Here is a 19,423-nt window from a genome sequence, read left to right on the forward strand (position 1 = left end):
GTGCACTAACAGATCTGGTAACAATGATGAGTTTTTGCCACACACCATGATTTGTCATACTAGCCTGGTACTCATTCTTAAGGCAATACAATGTCCCCATGAAAGATAAATTGATGCATATTTATAATTTTCTGGCATAATGGATGGGTGGATGGTCCCAAACTTTGGGTGCAGGTCATTGCTGGCATGGGATGATGGGATCTGCTATATTCATATCCACTGCAAGTTGTGCAAAAATGGGGAGTTGTGAGGAGGGGAGGTTACTACTACAGTGGTACCTCCGGTTACGAATGGGATCCGTTCTGGTGGCCCAGCCGTATCCCGAAAACTTTGTAACCAGAGGTGCCCTTCTGTGCACACATGCACGCGGCAAAACCCGGAAGTATACACTTCTGGGGGTGCTGCGTTCGCAACCCGAGGTTTGCATTACCCGAAGGTAACGTAACCAGAGGGTCCACTGTATGGTAAAAACTTCTCTTTTTTGTGCTGCATTTCATACCTCAGACAAATCCTGTACAAACCTACTCAGATCTTGCATTCATTTCAGCAGAACTTGTACCCATCTTTATGGCATCCGTCTTGGGAGACAATGGAGGAGTGTACCTTTGAGGGAGAACTGATGGTGAGTTACCTTGCCTGTTATGGGTATAGAGACTGAAATGGGAGAGATATGTTTTGTTGCAGCTGGGGCAGAGGAAGACATCTGGTTGCTCTGCTGCAGATGTACCACGCCACTTCTTCTCTCTGCATTATTCCCATCTAAATGTGTATTTAAACATTAGACGAGTGGCATAGAGGTTATTTTTCTTTGGGTTTATCCCATGGTACTTGTGGGATCATTAAAGGCTTGCAACTATGGAGCCTTTCTCCAGGAAGTGGTACAGAACTTTTGCAGCAGAACAGTGAAACTATAAACATTGCACTCGTGCCAATGGACGAGCCTGTGGGAAAGTGGTACAGGCAGCACATCCATTATTTACTAAAGGGCATCTTAGGGGCTGGTGATGGGGGCTGTCCTCTACATATGGTAGGGTTGCCATAATTCAAAAAGTGAAAATCCAGAAACAAAACTTGTTGAGCTTGTTTTGTTTTGACCAAAGTTGTTGAGCGTTCTTTTTTGAAAAATCTGAAAATTAAGTTTTAAAGCTATTTTTAAAGGAAATTCACCAAAAAGTCAACACTTCCGATATGGGCTGCCATTCGCCCAGATTTCCACAGACATTGTAACTGGTATCGGAAAATTCTGCCCAGATGCTATTTTTGGCAGACAAATGCCAGATATGTCCAGGAATTTCTGGGTGTATGGCAGCCCTGTATGCTCTGTAAAAACCAATGTTCAGGACAGATTACAGGATGCACGGTGTAGTTTGTGCTGGATTTGAGCCTTCTCTTCATGCTGGAACAGAGTACAATGATACCTCCGGTTACGAACTTAATTTGTTATGGAGGTCCATTCTTAACCTGAAACCCTTCTTAACCTGAGGTACCACTTTAGCAAATGGGGCCTCCTGCTGCCACAACGTGATTTCTGTTCTCATCCTGAGGTAAAGCTCTTAACCCGAGGTACAGCTTCCGGGTTAGCAGAGTCTGTAACCCGAAGTGTTTGCAACCCAAGGTGTTTGTAACCAGAGGTACCATTGTATCTTAACTGTAGGAGATGGCCAAACTTAGACAAATGGTTAGTTTTTGCATGTAGCGGAGTTTTGTTTAGGGGGTTTTGCTTGAGTCAGTGTGGTCAAGCAATATGTAGATTAGGGCAGCTTCAGACCAGACCAGACGCTTGTGCTAGGCATCCCAAATACAAAACAGCCTGAAACAGCAGGCAAGAATTCTACCACGGAACCACCAACGGCCTTAATAAAAGGCCTAAATGTAAACTTCATATTAAAGGGAAAGAAAAAATAAACAGTTGCCTACCACCCTGATCTGCGTTGAGCAATCCTAGGGGAAAATATTGTTGTGTACTTGTACAATTATGCCGAAGTACAGTACAGTACAAGTACAAGTACAGCCCAAACAGACTGTGAACAAATTCCTTTTACCTTGGCTGATGCCTATCTGCAAGTCACACTTTCTAACCTGAAGGATCCGCCTCCATTCTGCAATATGTGCAAGGCAGCTGGCGTTCAGATACTCTCTGCTTTATTTTAATTTTGCGTGCTTTCAGTTCTGAGCCTGGAGAGCCTAAGCTTAAGCACATATTTGAGCTGGCATTCCATGGATTTTAAACAGAAACTGAGCGCACACCTTTCTGAAAGGCATAAGCAGTATTCATAGAATCATAGAATCATAGAGTTGGAAGAGACCACAAGGGCCATCGAGTCCAACCCCCTGCCAAGCAGGAAACACCATCAGAAACACCATCAGAAACACCATTATTTTCCCTTTCCAAGCTTGCTAAGCCAGAGTTAGCCAATGTGGAGCCCCCCAGATGTTGGAGCTCCCACCAACCCCAGACAGTGTTCAGGAACAATGGGAGTTTTAGTCCAGGAACATCTGAAGGCGTTGGCTGCCCCTGTGCCGAGCTATTTTTAAGGTTATTCTTGTTTTACATACATCTGTGCATAGACAGTCACTTCAAAACTGGGTTGAGACCGTCCCTTAATGTCTGAGCTAGGGCAAAGCAGAAACTACAAAGCTTGGCTTATGGGCTGCCCTGAGAACAGGCTTATTCTGTTTATTTTAAGTAGGCTAAATATCCATAGAATTTGCTATGCCCCTTTCCCCCTCCCAGATATCAGGGCTCTGCAGTCTCTGGGAAGTGCAGCTCCGCCCCCGCCCTTCCCGCTTTGCATAATTTCACACACTTCAAGTCCATCTTTTGTATTAGGACTCCCAAACAACTAGATAAGCTATTGGGGCGGGGTGGGGAGAGAGAGAGAAAGAGAGAGAAGAAAGACAAGGGGTGTTACAACACAGAGAAGATAAATGTACCGGCTGCGCCAGAGGCTGTCCTCAGGCTGTTTGTTATGTGTCTCAAACACTGTCGCTACATTACACACTTCCTCGATCTCCGTATTACCCTACAAGCTTGTCGAACGGGATCCTCTGTTGCAGATTCTAGCTTACTCTGACCTACTTCTGTCCTGTGTCCCAGCAAGCTGTCAGGAACTATCAGAGCACTGGGAGCTGAAACAAACACTCACCGAGGGCGAAAGCAAGCTAGTCTCGAGCGAATGTAATTAGCTGCGTTCTAACTGGTTTGTTTGCTTTATAAATGACATCGTTTTTATTTCTCTAGACTTGGAGTAATTGTGTTATTGTGGCGGGGTGTTGTTTTTAAAACCACCACCCCCAAACCCTGTAACTAAAATTTAAAATATAATAATGAACTGCTCTGTTTAAAATTTAGGAATGGTTAATTGGTGATATACAACAGATAAACCACACTAGAACTTACTTCGTCAGAGGAAAATAAATTAACCCAAGATTTATTTATGCACTGCAAAGGCAGTGGCTCGTTACTTAAAGCCTTGACATCCTTCATTTGCTTTTCTTTTTGGGCTGAAGAATTCATTAGCGTTATGATTCACAGCTTCCAAGGTAATCCAGTATTGCATGACAGCAAAACAAAAAAATATTGAGGGCCATACAACCCCCTGGCTGGCCCCCACTTCTATTTTTTCTCATTGTTTGCTATTGCAAAGCCTTAAGATGCCACCTAATGGTTGACAATCTACTATTCTAATAACACGTGGCTTATAATATGGCATCTTTCAATATATTCTACCCAGTCTACAAAGGATGCCAGGGTGGAAGTGAAACTGTCAGAAATGCTTGCCTATTGTTCTAAGTGTAAAGTTCAATTTCTGTGATAACTCACTGTGGGAAGAGGGAGAGTCTCTGCCACATGTTGGCTTTCATATGTTCCATGGCCGTAACCTAACTATCAAACTGGTTCTGTAACTGAGCTTTGATCAGATTTTAGGCCAGGTTTCCACTGGCATTTAAAGGTAAAGGTAAAGGTACCCCTGCCCGTACGGGCCAGTCGTGACCAACTCTGGGGTTGTGCGCTCATCTCACTCTAGAGGCCGGGAGCCGGTGCCATCCGAAGACACTTCCGGGTCAAGTGGCCAGCGTGACGAAGCTGCACTGGTGAGCCAGCACCAGTGCCACACACGGAAACGCCATTTACCTTCCCACTATAAAGCAGTACCTATTTATCTACTTGCACTTAGGGGTGCTTTCGAACTGCTAGGTGGGCAGGAGCTGGGACCGAACAACGGGGGCTCACCCCGCCACGGGGATTCGAACCGCCGACCATACGATCAGCAAGTCCTAGGCACTGAGGTTTTACCCACAGCGCCATTGGCATTTAGTCTCTTAGAATAAAGGGTACAGATACTTGGGTAATAAATACCTTCTTGTTCAGCCAACTGCTGTTGGTGAAAGTTTACGGACCGAAGTAGTTATGTGTATATTTTATTTACCAAGTGATGCTTACTGTAGCTCCACGAATGGTTTGATAGAGGTGTAATGCCAAAACCCACTGTTTAGTGTTACGTGCCTGAGCCTTATGCGTGAGCACACTTCTTTCCTCTTGTCAAATACACCATTCTCTTCCTAGTTTGAGGCAAGCCATGGTTTGCTGTTGCATCTAATCCAGCCAACTACATTTTGCGCTTGCCCTACAAACCACAGTTCAAAAGCAGCCATGGTTTGCCTCAAGCCAGGAAAGGAGGAGACTTGCCATGGGTGAAGGGAGGAAGAAGGAGCACACTATGAAGTTTTGTTCCTGATAGCTGGGCTTAACCATGGTTTGGCATTTCCTCTAACCATGCCTCTGTCTCTTTTTAAGGTTCTAGACCTTGTGATGATATGTACATAGCTTGGGGGCAGTTCTGGATCCTTTACTGTTGCTTGAGGCTCCGGAGGCCTCAGTGGTACACAGTGCTTCTATCAGCCTTGCCTGGTGGTCCAGCTACGCCCCCATCTGGACAGGGATAGACTAACATCTGTAGTCTCTGCTCTGACAACCTCTAGGTTAGATTACTATAATGTTTTATACATGGGGCTGTCCCTGAAGACAGTTCAGAAACTTCAGCTGCTGCAGAATTTGGCAGCCTGGCAACTCACGGGGGTGGGGGGGGGGAAAGACAAGACAGTTTGACCGTATGATTTGGCCTGACTTTTCCAGGCCCAATTCAAAGTCCTGGTTTTGACCTATGGAGCCTTAATTGGCTCAGGATGGCAATACTTCAATAGCCTACCCAGACCCTGCAATCATCCTCTGAGGCCCTTCTTCGTGTCGTGTGCCTCCTTTGTGAGAGGTTCAGAGGATGGCCTTTTCTGCAGTGGCTCCCTGTCTGTGAAACGCTCTCCCCAGGGAGGTTTGCCTGGCACCTTCATTATACAACTTTAGGCTAGGGCTGAGTGATAATCTGGTTTTCAACACTGTGATATGTCACCAACTAAATATTGTGATATACTGACATATCACGATGCCTGAAGTAAGGACGGAGCTATGCAGAAGCAGTTTTTCCTATATTGTGATTTTTGCGTAGCACACGTACACCAATATCACGATATGGACATCAAACCAGTTTTGAACGATATATCAATATATTGCCTAGCCTTACTTTAGGCACTAGATGAAAGTGTTCCCCCTCAACCTGGGTCTTTGGCTGATTAACATCCTATAGCCTTGTGGGAGGGAGTGGAGGGAAAATAATATTAATATTAATAATAATAATAATAATAATAATAATAATAATAATAATAATAATAATAATATATTATTTATATCCCAGCCATCTGGCTGAGTTTCCCCAGCCACTCTGGGTGGCTCCCAATCAAGTGTTAAAAACAATACAGCATTAAATATTAAAAACTTCCCTAAACAGGGCTGCCTTCAGATGTCTTTTAAAGAGAAGATAGTTGCTTATTTCCTTCACATCTGAAGGGAGGGCGTTCCACAGGGCGGGTGCCACTACCGAGAAGGCCCTCTGCCTGGTTCCCTGTAACCTCACTTCTCGCAATGAGGAAACCGCCAGAAGGCCCTCTGCACTGCATCTCAGTGTCTGGGCAGAATGATAGGGGTGGAAACATTGTCCCTTCTTGTTATTGTTTTTATTTTGTATTTTGTGTTTTTATGTTCTGAACTGTCTGAGATCTACAGATGAAGGGCACTGTACAAATTAAATAAATAAATGAATGCTTGGCAATGTGCAGGATTCCACCCCCATCCCTCCTCCCGCAGCCTTTCCTGGCATGGATGTGTAGGGTATAAATTTCTACAACTAGCAAATGGCACCTGACACCTTGGAATTCAAGGGCCAAATTAGACATGAACAGCTACCTATTTTGCTTTCGTGAACTAATTACTGAGGCGTGGGAGCCTGATTCTCTCTGTGAAAGCGGGGGGTGGGAAGAGGAGGCTTATATTACCCTTCCCCCCCATCTCCCATGGCTAGGAGCCTGTGGCTAGTCTGGTCCTTAGGCCAAAAACTTTTTCTGCCCCTCCTCTTGCTGTCAGCTTCTGCAAAATGCTGTGAAGTGGGTATACAGTATGCAGTTCATCATAGATCTATCTCGGGTACCTTCATCACAGAATTGTAGAGTTGGAAAGGGACCATGAGAGTCATCTAGTCTGTCCCCTGCTGCAATGCAGGAACCTTTCGCCCATTGTGGAGCTAGAACCCTTGGCCCTGAGATTAAAGATTATCTTGCTCTCTACCAACTGAGCTATCCCACTTCATTCAGCTTGCAGAGCATGGGCTACTCCTGGCACCATTATGGCAGCAGAATATTCCCAGCCCGGTTTTATAATAGAATTTGCCTGGTTCTGTTAATTTAACCTGTGTTTCCTCACAGGACACAGAGGTGGAATATTCACGGTTGCTCTCCTTGTTTAACTTAATCAGTCACCTCCTACCCACTACTGACATATCTGGAGAGCCAATGAAGTGTGTTTAATTGCACATGTGTGGACTCTGCAATTTGGTGGGCAGATGGTGGCTGATGGGTCCTCCCCCAAATACTTCTCTCTGTGTTAGAATATATTTGATACCACAAGAGGTCATGTTAGACTAATGTGAGCAGTTTTGCCATTTCTAAATTTAAGTGGAAGGGTGTTTTTTCTCCCCACCCTTTTTTTTGCTTCTAGTTCAAATGATTTTAATTGGATGCTTTCATATTAGAGGGGCACCAATCTTGTATCCCCTTCTGTTTGTAATAAGAGCTGAGAGGAGGCCTTGCTGCTTGATAAATGGGTTAATTTTATTCACCAAGCAGGTAATGGTAATCCGTATTAATAGGTGCAAATAGGCTCTTGATACCCAAAGGGGGGGGGCATCTAATTAACATATTCTTGTTGGTTTCAGCTCTCTGCATATTTGTGAGCAGAAAGGCAAAAGCTACTATTACAGTCTTATAACCTATTTGTCACACCACATAGCAGAGTGGGTGGGTGTCCAATCACTTCCGTGTTTCATGCTTGTTTTTGAATTTACCTTTATTTCTCTGGATGTGTTCACTGAGTGATTCCAAAAGCGTGCGCTTTCGTTTCGTTTCCTTTCCTTCTTCATGCACTAATCTTGCTGTTGGCATCTGTTGGTACACAAGGAACCTAAGAATTAACCCCTTCTCGCTGTGTTTTTTTTATTTTTAAGTTGTAGCATGCCTTTTGCAGGCTTCCATCATTTCTAAGTTAAAAGTAAATAAACCATATACAGTATAACATTTCAGCCAATTTCACTGTAATTCTATATAGTATTAAAACGAGATGTTTCTGCAGGTATACATTGTTCTTCGTGTCGAATGCATTAAGTGCTTGGGTTTCTTCCGAGACTGCGCAGAGACTTCCTGAATGCACTACTGGTAGATAATGGGGAAAGTGGTCATCTTTTATAGGAAGAAAGACAAAGGATTCAGAATCATCTGCTTTCCCTTGCCTCATCTCGCTGTCCTCTTTCCTGTTCCTTAATCACAAATCTCTATCTCTCTCCCCCCCCCCCCAGCATTGCATCATTAAGCATATTTCCTTTATTGGGGGAGCTAAGAGGGAGCAGAATATATACCCAGAGAGATATACTTGCAATTATATTAGCACTTCTGTAATATACTTACAGAATATTCACGCACACAAGTTAGGTGTGTGTGCTTATGTGCATATCAAAACTTCTAGAGTGTTGGACATAAATCACTTTATCTCACTGAACCGATATGGAAGCACCGTCAAATAGATCACTCCTCTAATTACCGTATGGGGTAGTTAAGAGATGAGTTCTGAACCAAGGGCTTCCCAGTTTATGCTTTTCTGCTGCCCTAACCCTAACGATGCATTTAGATACCTGGGGAACAATAATTAAAACGTTCCTGAGGAACATCAGGGCAAAAGCCTCCCCACTCCTGGTTCAAAGTATAACCTCAGGGTCTATTGTTTCCCAGCAAAGCAGTTGGGTCAAGCTATAGACTGCTACACTTTTCTTTCTCCACCCGCACTCCCTTTATTCTAATAGTTTCTCCTCTTCTGAAACTGAACAAGGCATATGCACCAGTCACATCTATTTTTAGTTCCTCTCTAATCATTTTCACTTCTAATTTCTCATCCACCAAGCTAAAGCACTGCAATAGTTGAGCTGTAAACACTGCAAGGGAACCTGGTTTTTTTCTCCTTTAGAATTGTTTTGTTTCTCCCATCTTTCCTTCCTTTCTGTCTGCCTTGGTTTTGAGTGGTGTTAAAATATTGAAGTATTTAAAAGGCGGGGGTGTGGCGGCAGCTGAAGAGTGGATGCTTCCTCCCTTACAATATAATACCTCTATTATACTATTATGCAACTTGAAAAAGCCACATGGCATCGTATTTACAGAGCAACATTAGAGCCCATGGAACCAAAGGTGTCAAAGTCCTTTCTTCTTCGTCACTTCTTGGTTCTCTCCCCTGCTATCAAAACTGCAGGTGTGCAATTGTGGTGGGAAGGAAGGCACATTGGGGAGAGTAACCCCTTGTGCTGCTTCCTCCTCATGTAGCTCATGCTCCTCCTAGTCCACCAAACAGCTCTTGGGCAAGCTGGGGGGGGGGAGGCATGGGAAGGAAGGTACATGGGGTGGAGAGAGCCCCCCCCCGTGTGCCTTTTTCACATTGTAGACCAAGTTGCTCCCCAAAGAGCTCTATGGTGGGCTGGGAAGAAGTATCTCTCCCTGATAGAGGTGAAGAGGGGTCTGCCCTCCTCTTCTCCACTGGGGGGGGGGGAGTCAGTTTCTATGCCCAGTGCCAGATTACCAAATAGGCACTGGGCATCTTAGGGGCCCCATGACAACAGATCAAAATATTGGAAGGAAATTAGAATCGAGCTTTTCTTAGTTCAATGCCATCCCACTAGAACACACACATGAGGGGTCGGGGTGAGATTTGGACTGCCTACTGTGGCCTCCGCAGAGTTTAATCTGGCACTGTCCATGCCCGCTGATTCCTGAGTGCCCCCCCAACCTCTGTTTGTGTCAGGGGATGCACTGCCTCTGAATCAGGGCGTTCTACTTAGTTGTCCTAGTTGTCTTTCATGAAAGCCAAATGGCTGTCTCATGCTTTCCATTTGTGTACTCCTTAATTAACATGCATTGTCACTCAAGAGAGTGACATCTGGGATCTGAAGCAGAATTATTTCTCATGTCTGTTGTGATCAGTGGTTTGGCAGGGATGCAGAAAACCCTCTACTGAGTCACACGATTCTGTGTGGGGCATGCGAGCCAGATGTTTGTGATGTCCTCCCTGCTGCTTGGCAGGCCACTGCCACTGTTCTGCTCCCCCAGATGTCTGGTCAAGTGTGACAATTCTTCTTGGTCTGCATGCAACCTGTATTGATTCCTGCTTACTGGTGTACTGGGTAGAGTGTCAGACTAGAACCCAGCAGACCAGAGTTCAAATCCCCCACTAAGCCTTGAGGTAGCGGCTGCCTCTCAGTTTAACTTACCCTTCAGGGATGTTGTGGGTATTTAAATGAGGAGGGGAAAACCATGCATGCCACCTTGAGCTCCTTGTGGAAAAGGTGCAAGAAATTAATAAATATCCCAGCAACATAAGGTGCTTAAGGACTTCAGTGCAGAGTTTTCTGCTCTCTGCTTTCGGGACAGGTGAAATAAAACAGCTGTGAAAAACTTTCAGCAGCACACAAATTTAGCTTGTCGCAAGCTAACACAAATTTGTAAAAATAAGGAACAGGATGTTAGCTGTGGTGTGTATGCTGTGCAGTCTAAACCGAGCTCTAAAAAATGGGATTATTGTGATGCTTCATTGGGACCATGGACAGGGATCAGCAGTTTAAAATGGAAAGGGCACATTTAAAAGCACCACTGCGAAGCCTACCTTAGTGCCATTAAAGGAGCAAGGCTCTCTTTGAATGAAACTTCTGCAGTCTTCAGAGGGCTGCCTGTAGCCCAGAGCAAAAGATTTACTGTGATTTGCTGTTGGTGCTGGGTAGGGGGGCAGGGCTTCATTGCATCATTTTTAAGCCCAGCAGAATCTTAGGAGAGAAAATTGTTAAAAACAGCAGCAGCAACAAAAAGGCAATAGTTGGGGGACACTTAAAAAAGGAAAGAAAGGCAAACCGTTGCTTGGAATGTTTCTATTCAAATAGGTTGTAGGCTGTTTATTGACTGCGCAGGTCATTGGTGAAAGGTCAACAGCTCTGCTGTGTTGGCAGATAAAGACTGAGGGAAGCATGTCTGAGGTCACATTGCAAAGGAATTCAGTCGAGGGACGTTTTGGGTCTTTATTTCCTCAAAGGAGGGTGGGGGCTAAGGAGTCTGCACATTTACAATCCAAGTCTATATTAGATTAAGGACCCCCTCCCCCCTGGTTTTATTTTGCTTTGCTTTAATAAGCTATTTTTAGAGCTTAAGTGTTTAAAAGCAGACAGATGTAATTATTTATCTACCATTAAAAGATGCCTTTTAAGCATAGACAGATTTGACCATTTATTATGAACTGTTAAGCCTTGGACGCCCATCTGAGCTGCCCAATTTGTTAGCAATTCCACACACACCCTTTTCTCTCCTTAATATTCCTTCAAGGAGCCCTGCAGTTTTTGAAGATGCACACAACATTCTTTGTTTCCCTAGTAAATAATTGGTCTTTAACCTAGATGAAGTGGAAGAGCAGTTACTTAACACTCTTTTCTCCTGGGGTCTTCATTCTGTTTTTGGCCCAGACTGAGAAGGCATTTCTTTTACAGAAACACTTTAGGCATGTGCTGAGATCCTTCTAACTTGGCACGGCTGTAAGTGAAGTATCAGTTTAAATAGTTCCTTGAACTTGAAACTAATTTGATGCTTTGAGTGAAGAGGGGTGTGTGGGTATTTTCCCAAGGTAGAGAGAACTAGTCCAATGCCTTTGCTTTCCTTCTACCTTGCATGTGCTAATCTCAAAAGAGAAACTTCTTTTATATGCATATTTTTAATTTGGAGTGAGGAGAGAAAAATCTAACCAAAGTAGCTCAGTGGTCATGGTCATGTTGGCTTAATCTTTAAAACAGGAACAGTGTCTTCCCTTACAGGGAACTGCTGTCAATGTGAATAAACTAAAGACTGTAAAGAATCGTTTTGTCACAACACATAGCTCAATTTTTCACAGCACTGAGGGAGTAACCTTGCTGCAAGTGGAACTAAACTGTTTTTAAGTGCTAGCAATCCACCTTAATCTTCCATGTTTTAATCTTCCTTGTGGTCCTCGTGTAAGGGCAACCGTGGTAGTCTGTATGTGCTCAGAGCAACATTTCAAACCTTTAGAGCAATGATGGGAGTTTCCTGTGTCCTCCCAGGTGAAAACTTCCATCATCCCTGACTATTGCCAGGCTGGCTGGGGCTTATGGGAAGTGGAGTCAAGCAGCATCATAAAGATTTTTTCTAAGCGAGAAAGATATGCTTCCCCCCCCTCTCTCCCCCACTCTACTCCACCCAGACAGCTCTTTATTCATTTTGTGGTTTCTTGCAATTTGTTTGGCACAGAGTCTTTTCACTACCTTTGCTGCTTAGTGCACAGTAGAATAGTTGCCTGCAATTAAGGGCCAGGTTGCTGCCACCTCTGCCTTGGAGAACAGACACCTGCACTCGTTGCCAGAATTTCACAAAGCAGCCTTCTTGAACTGGATCCAAGTCCTTGCAGGCTGCACTTGGCTGGCTGGCTAAGCAGGGCCATGGGGGTGTTGTTTTAAAATCTTGTTTAAGCAGAGATTGGGTATCAGGAACCTGTCACCCTTCTGGATTCTCATCCCCCATGGAATGCTGATTCCTTCCCAGAGGGCTTCTCCATTCCTTCAAGCATAATAGCTCTCGTGCAGCAGGAACTCTTTTTCTGTGGTGTGAGCAAGGCATGGGACCACTTCCTTAAACATGTTTTAAAAAGCTGCCTCTTTCCGGAGAAGTTGGAATCAAAAATGAGGAGAGAGGTTGTGGTACCAGGCCAAGAACATCCCGCAAGAGATTATTCTTGTACTTTATATCAGCGTTGGGCAGGCAGATATGAGCCTGAAATGTGGGGTGGCATTCTTTATTATGGCTCTTGGGCAATGAAAACCAGAATGAGTGCATCGCCTTTATATTGTTTGCTATTCCATTCAAAAGGTGCATATTGTGGGTGTAGCTGCAGAAACAGCAGGGCCAGTGATATCAAGCTCTGAAACTGGCTGCAGGTTTGAGGGGACCCTCACCCCCTTCCCTGGCGCTGGCAACAGTGCTCTTGGGGAATGGCTATAACTCAGGGGTTTGCATGGAGAAGGTTCTGCATTCACCCTCCAGCAGCATCTTCAGAAAGTGCTGAGACTGAAAACCTGGCGAGCTACTGCTGTCAAGTGCAGACCAGGACTGGGCGATACCTGGTTTTCACAACCTAAACATTGTGATATATCAATATATGACAATGTCTTAAACAGTGATACAGCTATGTAGAGGCATTGGCTGGCTTCACAGTTTCTCCCATATGGTGATTTTTTGTGTAGCGCACACCCACACCCCATGATTTGCGATATGTTGCCAGGTCAAAAATTATGATATGGACTTCAAACCCATTTTGTATGACCTATAACCCAGACCAACACCCATCATAATTCGTGATACATTGCCAGGCCAAAAATCACAAAACCAGTATCACAGTATGGACTTCAAACCAGTTTTGGATGACACATATATATCACCCAGCCCTAATGTAGATAGTACTGAGCTTGGTGAACCAACGGGATGGCTCGGTTATAAGGCAGCTTCTGGTGTTGAGTAGTGCTGGCTGCTTGGGAGCCACCATTTAAACTGACCACAATGGCCTTGGGTGATGCTATATTGGAGCGTTGTAGGAAATGAAAGTACCTATGAGACTGAGCCCCCAGGTGCTCACATATGCATGCTACTTAAGTAGTTTGGCATCTCCAAAGCACTAAAGGGTAACATCTATCTACCTATGTAATGAAAACACCCCTAGCTACTCCCACTCTGTGAATGCATGCCGCAAAGGAGGCATTCCTCTCCCTCCGCCCTCGATTCCTTCCATCCTCCTTTACTCTCCTATACTTGTAACAGTGTTGATGACTTTTCTGTTCAGTCTCTCAGCGTGTTTGCAGGCTAATGGGTTGGGTGTGCCGGAAAGGTGGCCGATCTACTAATGATTTACTGTTCAGCGCACCCCCCACCTCTGTCAAAGTGGTATTTCCTCTGTCGTTTAACTGGGGGGGGGGGGAGGGAGAGCTCTTTGCGCCAACGCTAGGACACTCAGTCTGAACTTCCTTTGACTTTTCGAGACTGCTAAAGATCACTCAACAATTTGTTCAGGGAAAGGATATTTGAAAATGCGCTGTTGGAATGAAGTCCGTCAAGCAGTAATGTAGCAAGGGGGCTGATTCACATGACCAGAGGAAATTCACCATTATATTCATATAGTATGGGAGATAGTTTTTCTTTCTTTCCATGTGGCAAAATCACAAGTTCACATAGCCCGAAAGTTGCATTTGCAGTCTGACCACATGGGGTCCCAGTCACAAGACCGTTGTGCTCTATGAATATTGAATGCAAAGAGATGCCTTGTGGTATGGATGCCTGCCTTTTAACTTAAAAAAAAAATAAAAAAAATAAAAAGAGGATAAGATTGTGCAAACTGGGCAGGGAATCTGGAAGCCAGGATCTGGATGCCTTTAAAAAAGATGGTTATCAAAAAATTTCTTTGTGTAGAATTCTCTTTAACAACAATTTCCTGACACACCACAACCACAACCAAAAGTCCGTCTAAGACTTTTAAAATGGAAACACAGCACATGTTGGGAAAGAACCTATTTTCAGTGTGATACTTAGGAAAATGAGATCAGCTAATAAAAAAGAGGTTGTCTTTGAACATGCACAGAGTGTCCTTTGCAGAGTGTTTGCAAACAGCCGGGGTTGGGAGGACAGTTTCCCTTTGGTCTTACAGGAAAAATTACTGACGTTGTCACTTGAGAAATTAAACACTGTGGTCTTTAGAAATTCTCTGTCTGCCTCTATGAATTCCCTTTAAGAGCTTTAAATGACGGATGAGAAATGAAAGGTGCATTCTCTTTGAGGAGAGGAGAATTCTGCAGCACTTGCCACACCAAATAGATGAAAAACAGAGCCATTGTATTAGCAGCAGCTCCTATCTTGCTCTGCTATGGCACAAAGGAGTGGCTTGCTTGACTCCAGAATTAATAGAGCAGAGAGGAAATGGCTCTTAAAGAGATGTGTGCCGGTTTCCTTCCTGTTCAGAGAATTGGAAAGCCTAGAGCAGTGAGGTAATGTCATTTCACATAACTTAGAGGGCTCTTCTGATAAAGGACAATTGCAGTAAATGAAGTGAGCCTGGGAATTTTTTTTTTTTTAAGAAAGAAAAATTGTTTTAACTTCTAAAGGGTTTAGAGAGAAAAAATTCCTAGTAGCAGGCTGCATGCAAGGGTAGATAGATTTCTTAATTAAATGACTGTGCAAATAGCACAATATTCAGTGATGGTTATACCACGTCTTGGAGAATGCTTGGCACCTAAAAAGTTTGTGTTGGTACCTGGATATTTTGTATGTTTTGTTGATTCGACATCATTCCATGGCTGTTAAATGGTTCAAAACAGTTAACGAAATTTGAACTAATGAGGTAGCTTTTGTTATAAGAATTATAAGGTTTTGAATATAGAAGAAATGAAGTATTTACCATCTCGAAAGAACGGCCAGACTGCCCAGGTAATACAAACAGTAAAACATTATCTTGACAGACAGGAAAGAAGAATCATGCTTAGGGTTGTTGAGCTTCTTTTGGCAAAGTTGTGGAGCCTTTTTAAATTAAAATCAGCAAAAAATGACACTGGGTTGCCACGTGTCATATTTCTGTTGGAGAATGCCTCCTTCTGTGATGTATGTAGGATGTTTTTCGGGTGGTCTTTGGTTAAGGGGTGAGGAATTTTTAAAGTCTTTAAAGGGGCTTGCAGACCTTTGTTCTTGGTCTCTCACCTCCTTGCAAGGGGGGGGGGGCGCTCTGTTTCAACAGAAAATAACGATCTTCCTTGCCTCCATCCAATTTTCTCTGCCCTATCACAGACTTAAGGGATATTGAATCCCTTAATGCAGAGTTGGGCTGTAAAAGCCAACCCCAGATTTTTCTAAAACACTCTCAATAATCTATGCCATTCAGGCGATACTCATAAGATTCCATATAACTAAGGTATTTGGACTCCATTTGTATTCTGAGGTATTCTCTCAGCTGTCAGTTCAGCCCCAGTTCAGCATCAGAACAACTTAAGCACTTGAGGAACACCAAGGCCAGTGATTACACTGATAAAACATATCTTAAGGCCACATTCAAATGTCAAAACAAATCCTGCAAGACATACTATGAAATCACAGGATTTCAGAGCTGGAAGCATCCAAGGGTCATCTAGCCCAGCCTCTTGCAATTCGGGAGAAACTGGTACTTTCTAGGTACATAACAAGGTAAAGGTAAAGGGACCCCTGACCATTAGGTCCAGTTGTGGCCGACTCTGGGGTTGCAGCGCTCATCTCGCTTTACTGGCCGAGGGAGCCGGCGTACAGCTTCCGGGTCATGTGGCCAGCATGACTAAGCCACTTCTGGCAAACCAGAGCAGCACACGGAAACGCCATTTACCTTCCCGCCAGAGTGGTACCTATTTATCTACTTGCACTTTGAGGTGCTTTCAAACTGCTAGGTTGGCAGGAGCAGGGACCGAGCAACAGGAGCTCACCCCGTCTCGGGGATTCGAACCGCTGACCTTCTGATCGGCAAGTCCTAGGCTCTGTGGTTTAACCCACAGCGCCACCCATGTCCCTTCTGGGTACATAACTCCTGATAAATTGGCCATCAACTGAAACAAATAATGTTCTCCCTCTATTTCTGGCATTTGCGCTGTGATTGTTTTGGTTATGCAGCAAGGACAGCAGCGCCCAGGGACAAGAGCTAGGTGTTGGCGGGCTTGCAGGAACCGTCGGGTTTTCAGAAATATAAAAACGTATTTTTGCGGGGGGGCGGTGGCAAAAAAGAGCCCAACAAAGACTGAACATTTTCAGGGGCCATGAAATGTTGACTGGCTGCTGGCTGGGGTGGGAGATGTAACGGGTTGCTGGAATTGTGGACATGCATATGCTGCAGCCTGACCTCTAAATAAGGAATTGCAATGTTTGTAGTCCTTAAACCTGCAGTGGTAGTTTTGAAATCTTGTGAGCAACGCCTGATGAAATCTTTGCAACCAAAAGAAATAATTGATCAGGCTTTGGGATGCCAGGAACAGGCACTGAATCTCTGTGTGCGGGATCCCTCTGAACAGCAGCACTCCTGGCTTGCAGCAAGAAAATCCATATCCATGTAGCTCTTTGCTTATATTTGTTTTCTGAATCACCCATCGGGCAAATCTCTAATAAAATACCTCTCTACAATTGAAAGGCAGGAGCAATTTTTCCTGAACAGCAGCGTGGTGGTATACTTTACATATTGAACAATAGCGCAATGCATTGCAGAAAATGTGTTCTTGATATAAAGATTACACCACCCGTGCCTCCCACGTTTATTATCTGATTCATCATAGCAAAATCACAGACTTACAAGGGCCGTTTTCAAGCATTCATTCATCTGCATGATTTGTAATGACAGTTGTAATCCAGTGAAAAGAGGAAGTTTAAATTTTGAGTAGTTGTGCATCTCTCTGCAGTTAACGAGGCATCTAATTTCAGGGCAGATTCAATCCAGCCTGTCCTTTGTCCTGGGTTGCAGACGTCGTATTTTTCAGTTTTGCTTCCACACCTCTCGCTGCTGATTTCTATCTGTCTGTGTTAAGACCAATCTCATTTCAGAATTATTATTTTAATTTCCTTTGGAAAGAGACCAGAGGCCTAACATTGCTCCTGGATGGATCAGGGATGATGGGAAATTACTAGGTTCCTAATTCTAAACCTGCTAGTGTGCATTAATGCTATTAATCATTACAGTGGTACCTTGGTTTTCAAACATAATCCGTTCCGGAACACTTACTTCCAGGTTTGCAGTGTTTGGGTTCCAAGTTGTTTGAGTACCAAGGCATTTGAGAAATCAAGGTACCACTGTAGTGGCAATTGCATCTCAATACAGCACCCTTTTAAGAAAGAATATTAATAACCTCCCCTCCCATAAACAATTTAGGAAAGGAAGGAAGGAACCCCGGGTGCCTTTTTAGGAGTTGGAGGGGTTTTCTTTGGGGGGTGGGGTTTGCAAATCTGGTTTTCAAGCAAATATTATGAATAAGATGCATCAGAATAGGGCAATTACTAAGCTGGCATGAGGTGATGGGTAGTATGCTGTATTTGCGTTCAGGGAGACCTACATTGACATGCATACTCTGATATGAACCTCACAAATCATTTATCTCTTGACAACTCTACCTTAGATGGTTGATGTGAGGCTAAGCAGAAAAGTTCCTCTAAGTATTCTCTCCTGAGCTTTCATTATGAAATTTTGGGATACAAATGCTGTGGCAATTGACACAAGTAGCTGCACTATATTGTCCCTTTTTACATTTTTGGTCCATTCTCCTCAGGCCTCCTGCCTCAGAAGCAAGAGAGGCAGCAGAAATGGTGAAGAACCATTGCTCAATATGAAGTCCACTTGCTTGGGCTCCTGATTGGGTGGCATGTACTGTACTTTTAATGCATTTTCTGTAAACCAGAGATGGAGAAATGGTAGCACTCTTTTTTACAGGGAATAGCCCTTGAGTAGGAATGTGCGAACTGACCTGATCTGTACTGCCTGAACTCAAGCGATGACCAGGCCTAAGCTACCAACTGGGCTTCTCACTTTCTAAATGTTCAGATATAATTCTTGACTCTAAAACTGTGTCAAAATAAGTTCTGAAAATGTGTGTTTTGAGAAAGGACACATAAAGAACTATGTAGTTTGAAGGAGCTTCCTATATTCCTACGTTCTTCCCAGTGCTTTCCCCCCTTGAAAAACAGATGCTAGTACTCACCATGAAGTTGTTACAATAAGTGTCACACTTTTTAACAATGACAAAAAGAGGTGCCAGTACCGTGTACCCTTGTGTACCCCCTGGGGGGGGGAAAAGCACTGCTTCCTCCTAACATTCATAAAATAGGCTTTTTAATGTGGGGAACAAATGGCAGCTTAATGGCTCAGTCAGTAGAGCATGTGGCTCTTAATCTCAGGGTCATGGAATTGAGCCCCACATGGGGCAAAAAGATTCCTGCGTTGCAGGGGGTTGGACTAGATGACCCTCAGGGTCCCTTCCAACTCTGCGATTCTTTTATTCTAATGCAGAAATTGGTGCACGGTGACACAAACTGGAAAGAAGATTCACCCATCCTGCTTTTGAAGAGATTTGGGGTGCATTTTATTTAAAAAGTCATTGTGCCTGTCTAGCTATAGGGCATGTGTTGCTTGACCCTAGTCCAATGCTCTAACCCAGAGATCGACAACCTAAGGCCCATGGCTGTTCTGTGGATTCGCGTGGGGATTCTGAGCTTTCCCCCCTGCAGCACCATTATTTTTTCTCACTGCGGGGACCGACTTCTGTCCCGGAAGTGCGCCGGAAATAGCATGTTCACACGCCTGGAGCAGCTCCCGTATGTGTGCGTACACACTATTTTGGGCACGCTTCCGGGACGTAGAAGCACCCGTGGGCATGTGCACTGTTTCCGGAGCTCTTCCGACCTGGAAGAGCACTGGAAATGCTTCAGCACACGCACGGGCATGCACGCTCCAGCCTACCAAGAGGTCTGTGGGGGAGTGGACTGCCCGGCCTCAAAAAACATTGCCGACCCCTGCTATAATCACTATTGTTTTCAACACTTGATTGGAAGCCGCCCAGAGTGGCTGGGGAGACTCAGCCAGATGAGCGGGGTATAAATAATAAATTATTATTATTATTATATTACACCGCACAAAATCAACTACACGGGAGACAATGGAGTAGCCTGTGGGATCCTGACTTACTCTACCCCCTCCCAA

At 44.2% G+C, this 19,423-nt stretch overlaps 1 protein-coding gene across 12 annotated transcripts in view; it reads left to right on the forward strand.

Annotated features, from left to right (window-relative positions):
* The window catches only part of MAMLD1 (mastermind like domain containing 1), a 119,288-nt gene that overhangs the window by 36,926 nt on the left and 62,939 nt on the right, over positions 1–19,423 (forward strand). For 6 of the 12 annotated variants that reach the window (XM_082207194.1, XM_082207197.1, XM_082207200.1 and 3 more), the window contains one exon: positions 548–622. The exons of 4 other annotated variants lie outside the window; for them this stretch is intronic. In XM_082207194.1, the coding sequence (XP_082063320.1) occupies positions 548–622 (75 nt within the window). The remainder of the gene's footprint in view (positions 1–547; positions 623–19,423) is intronic. 2 more of the 12 variants (XM_082207199.1, XM_082207202.1) reach the window with 1 other exon arrangement.

Source organism: Podarcis vaucheri (genome assembly GCF_965113315.1).
Source record: "Podarcis vaucheri genome assembly, chromosome: Z".
In the NCBI taxonomy this organism is placed as follows: domain Eukaryota; kingdom Metazoa; phylum Chordata; class Lepidosauria; order Squamata; family Lacertidae; genus Podarcis; species Podarcis vaucheri.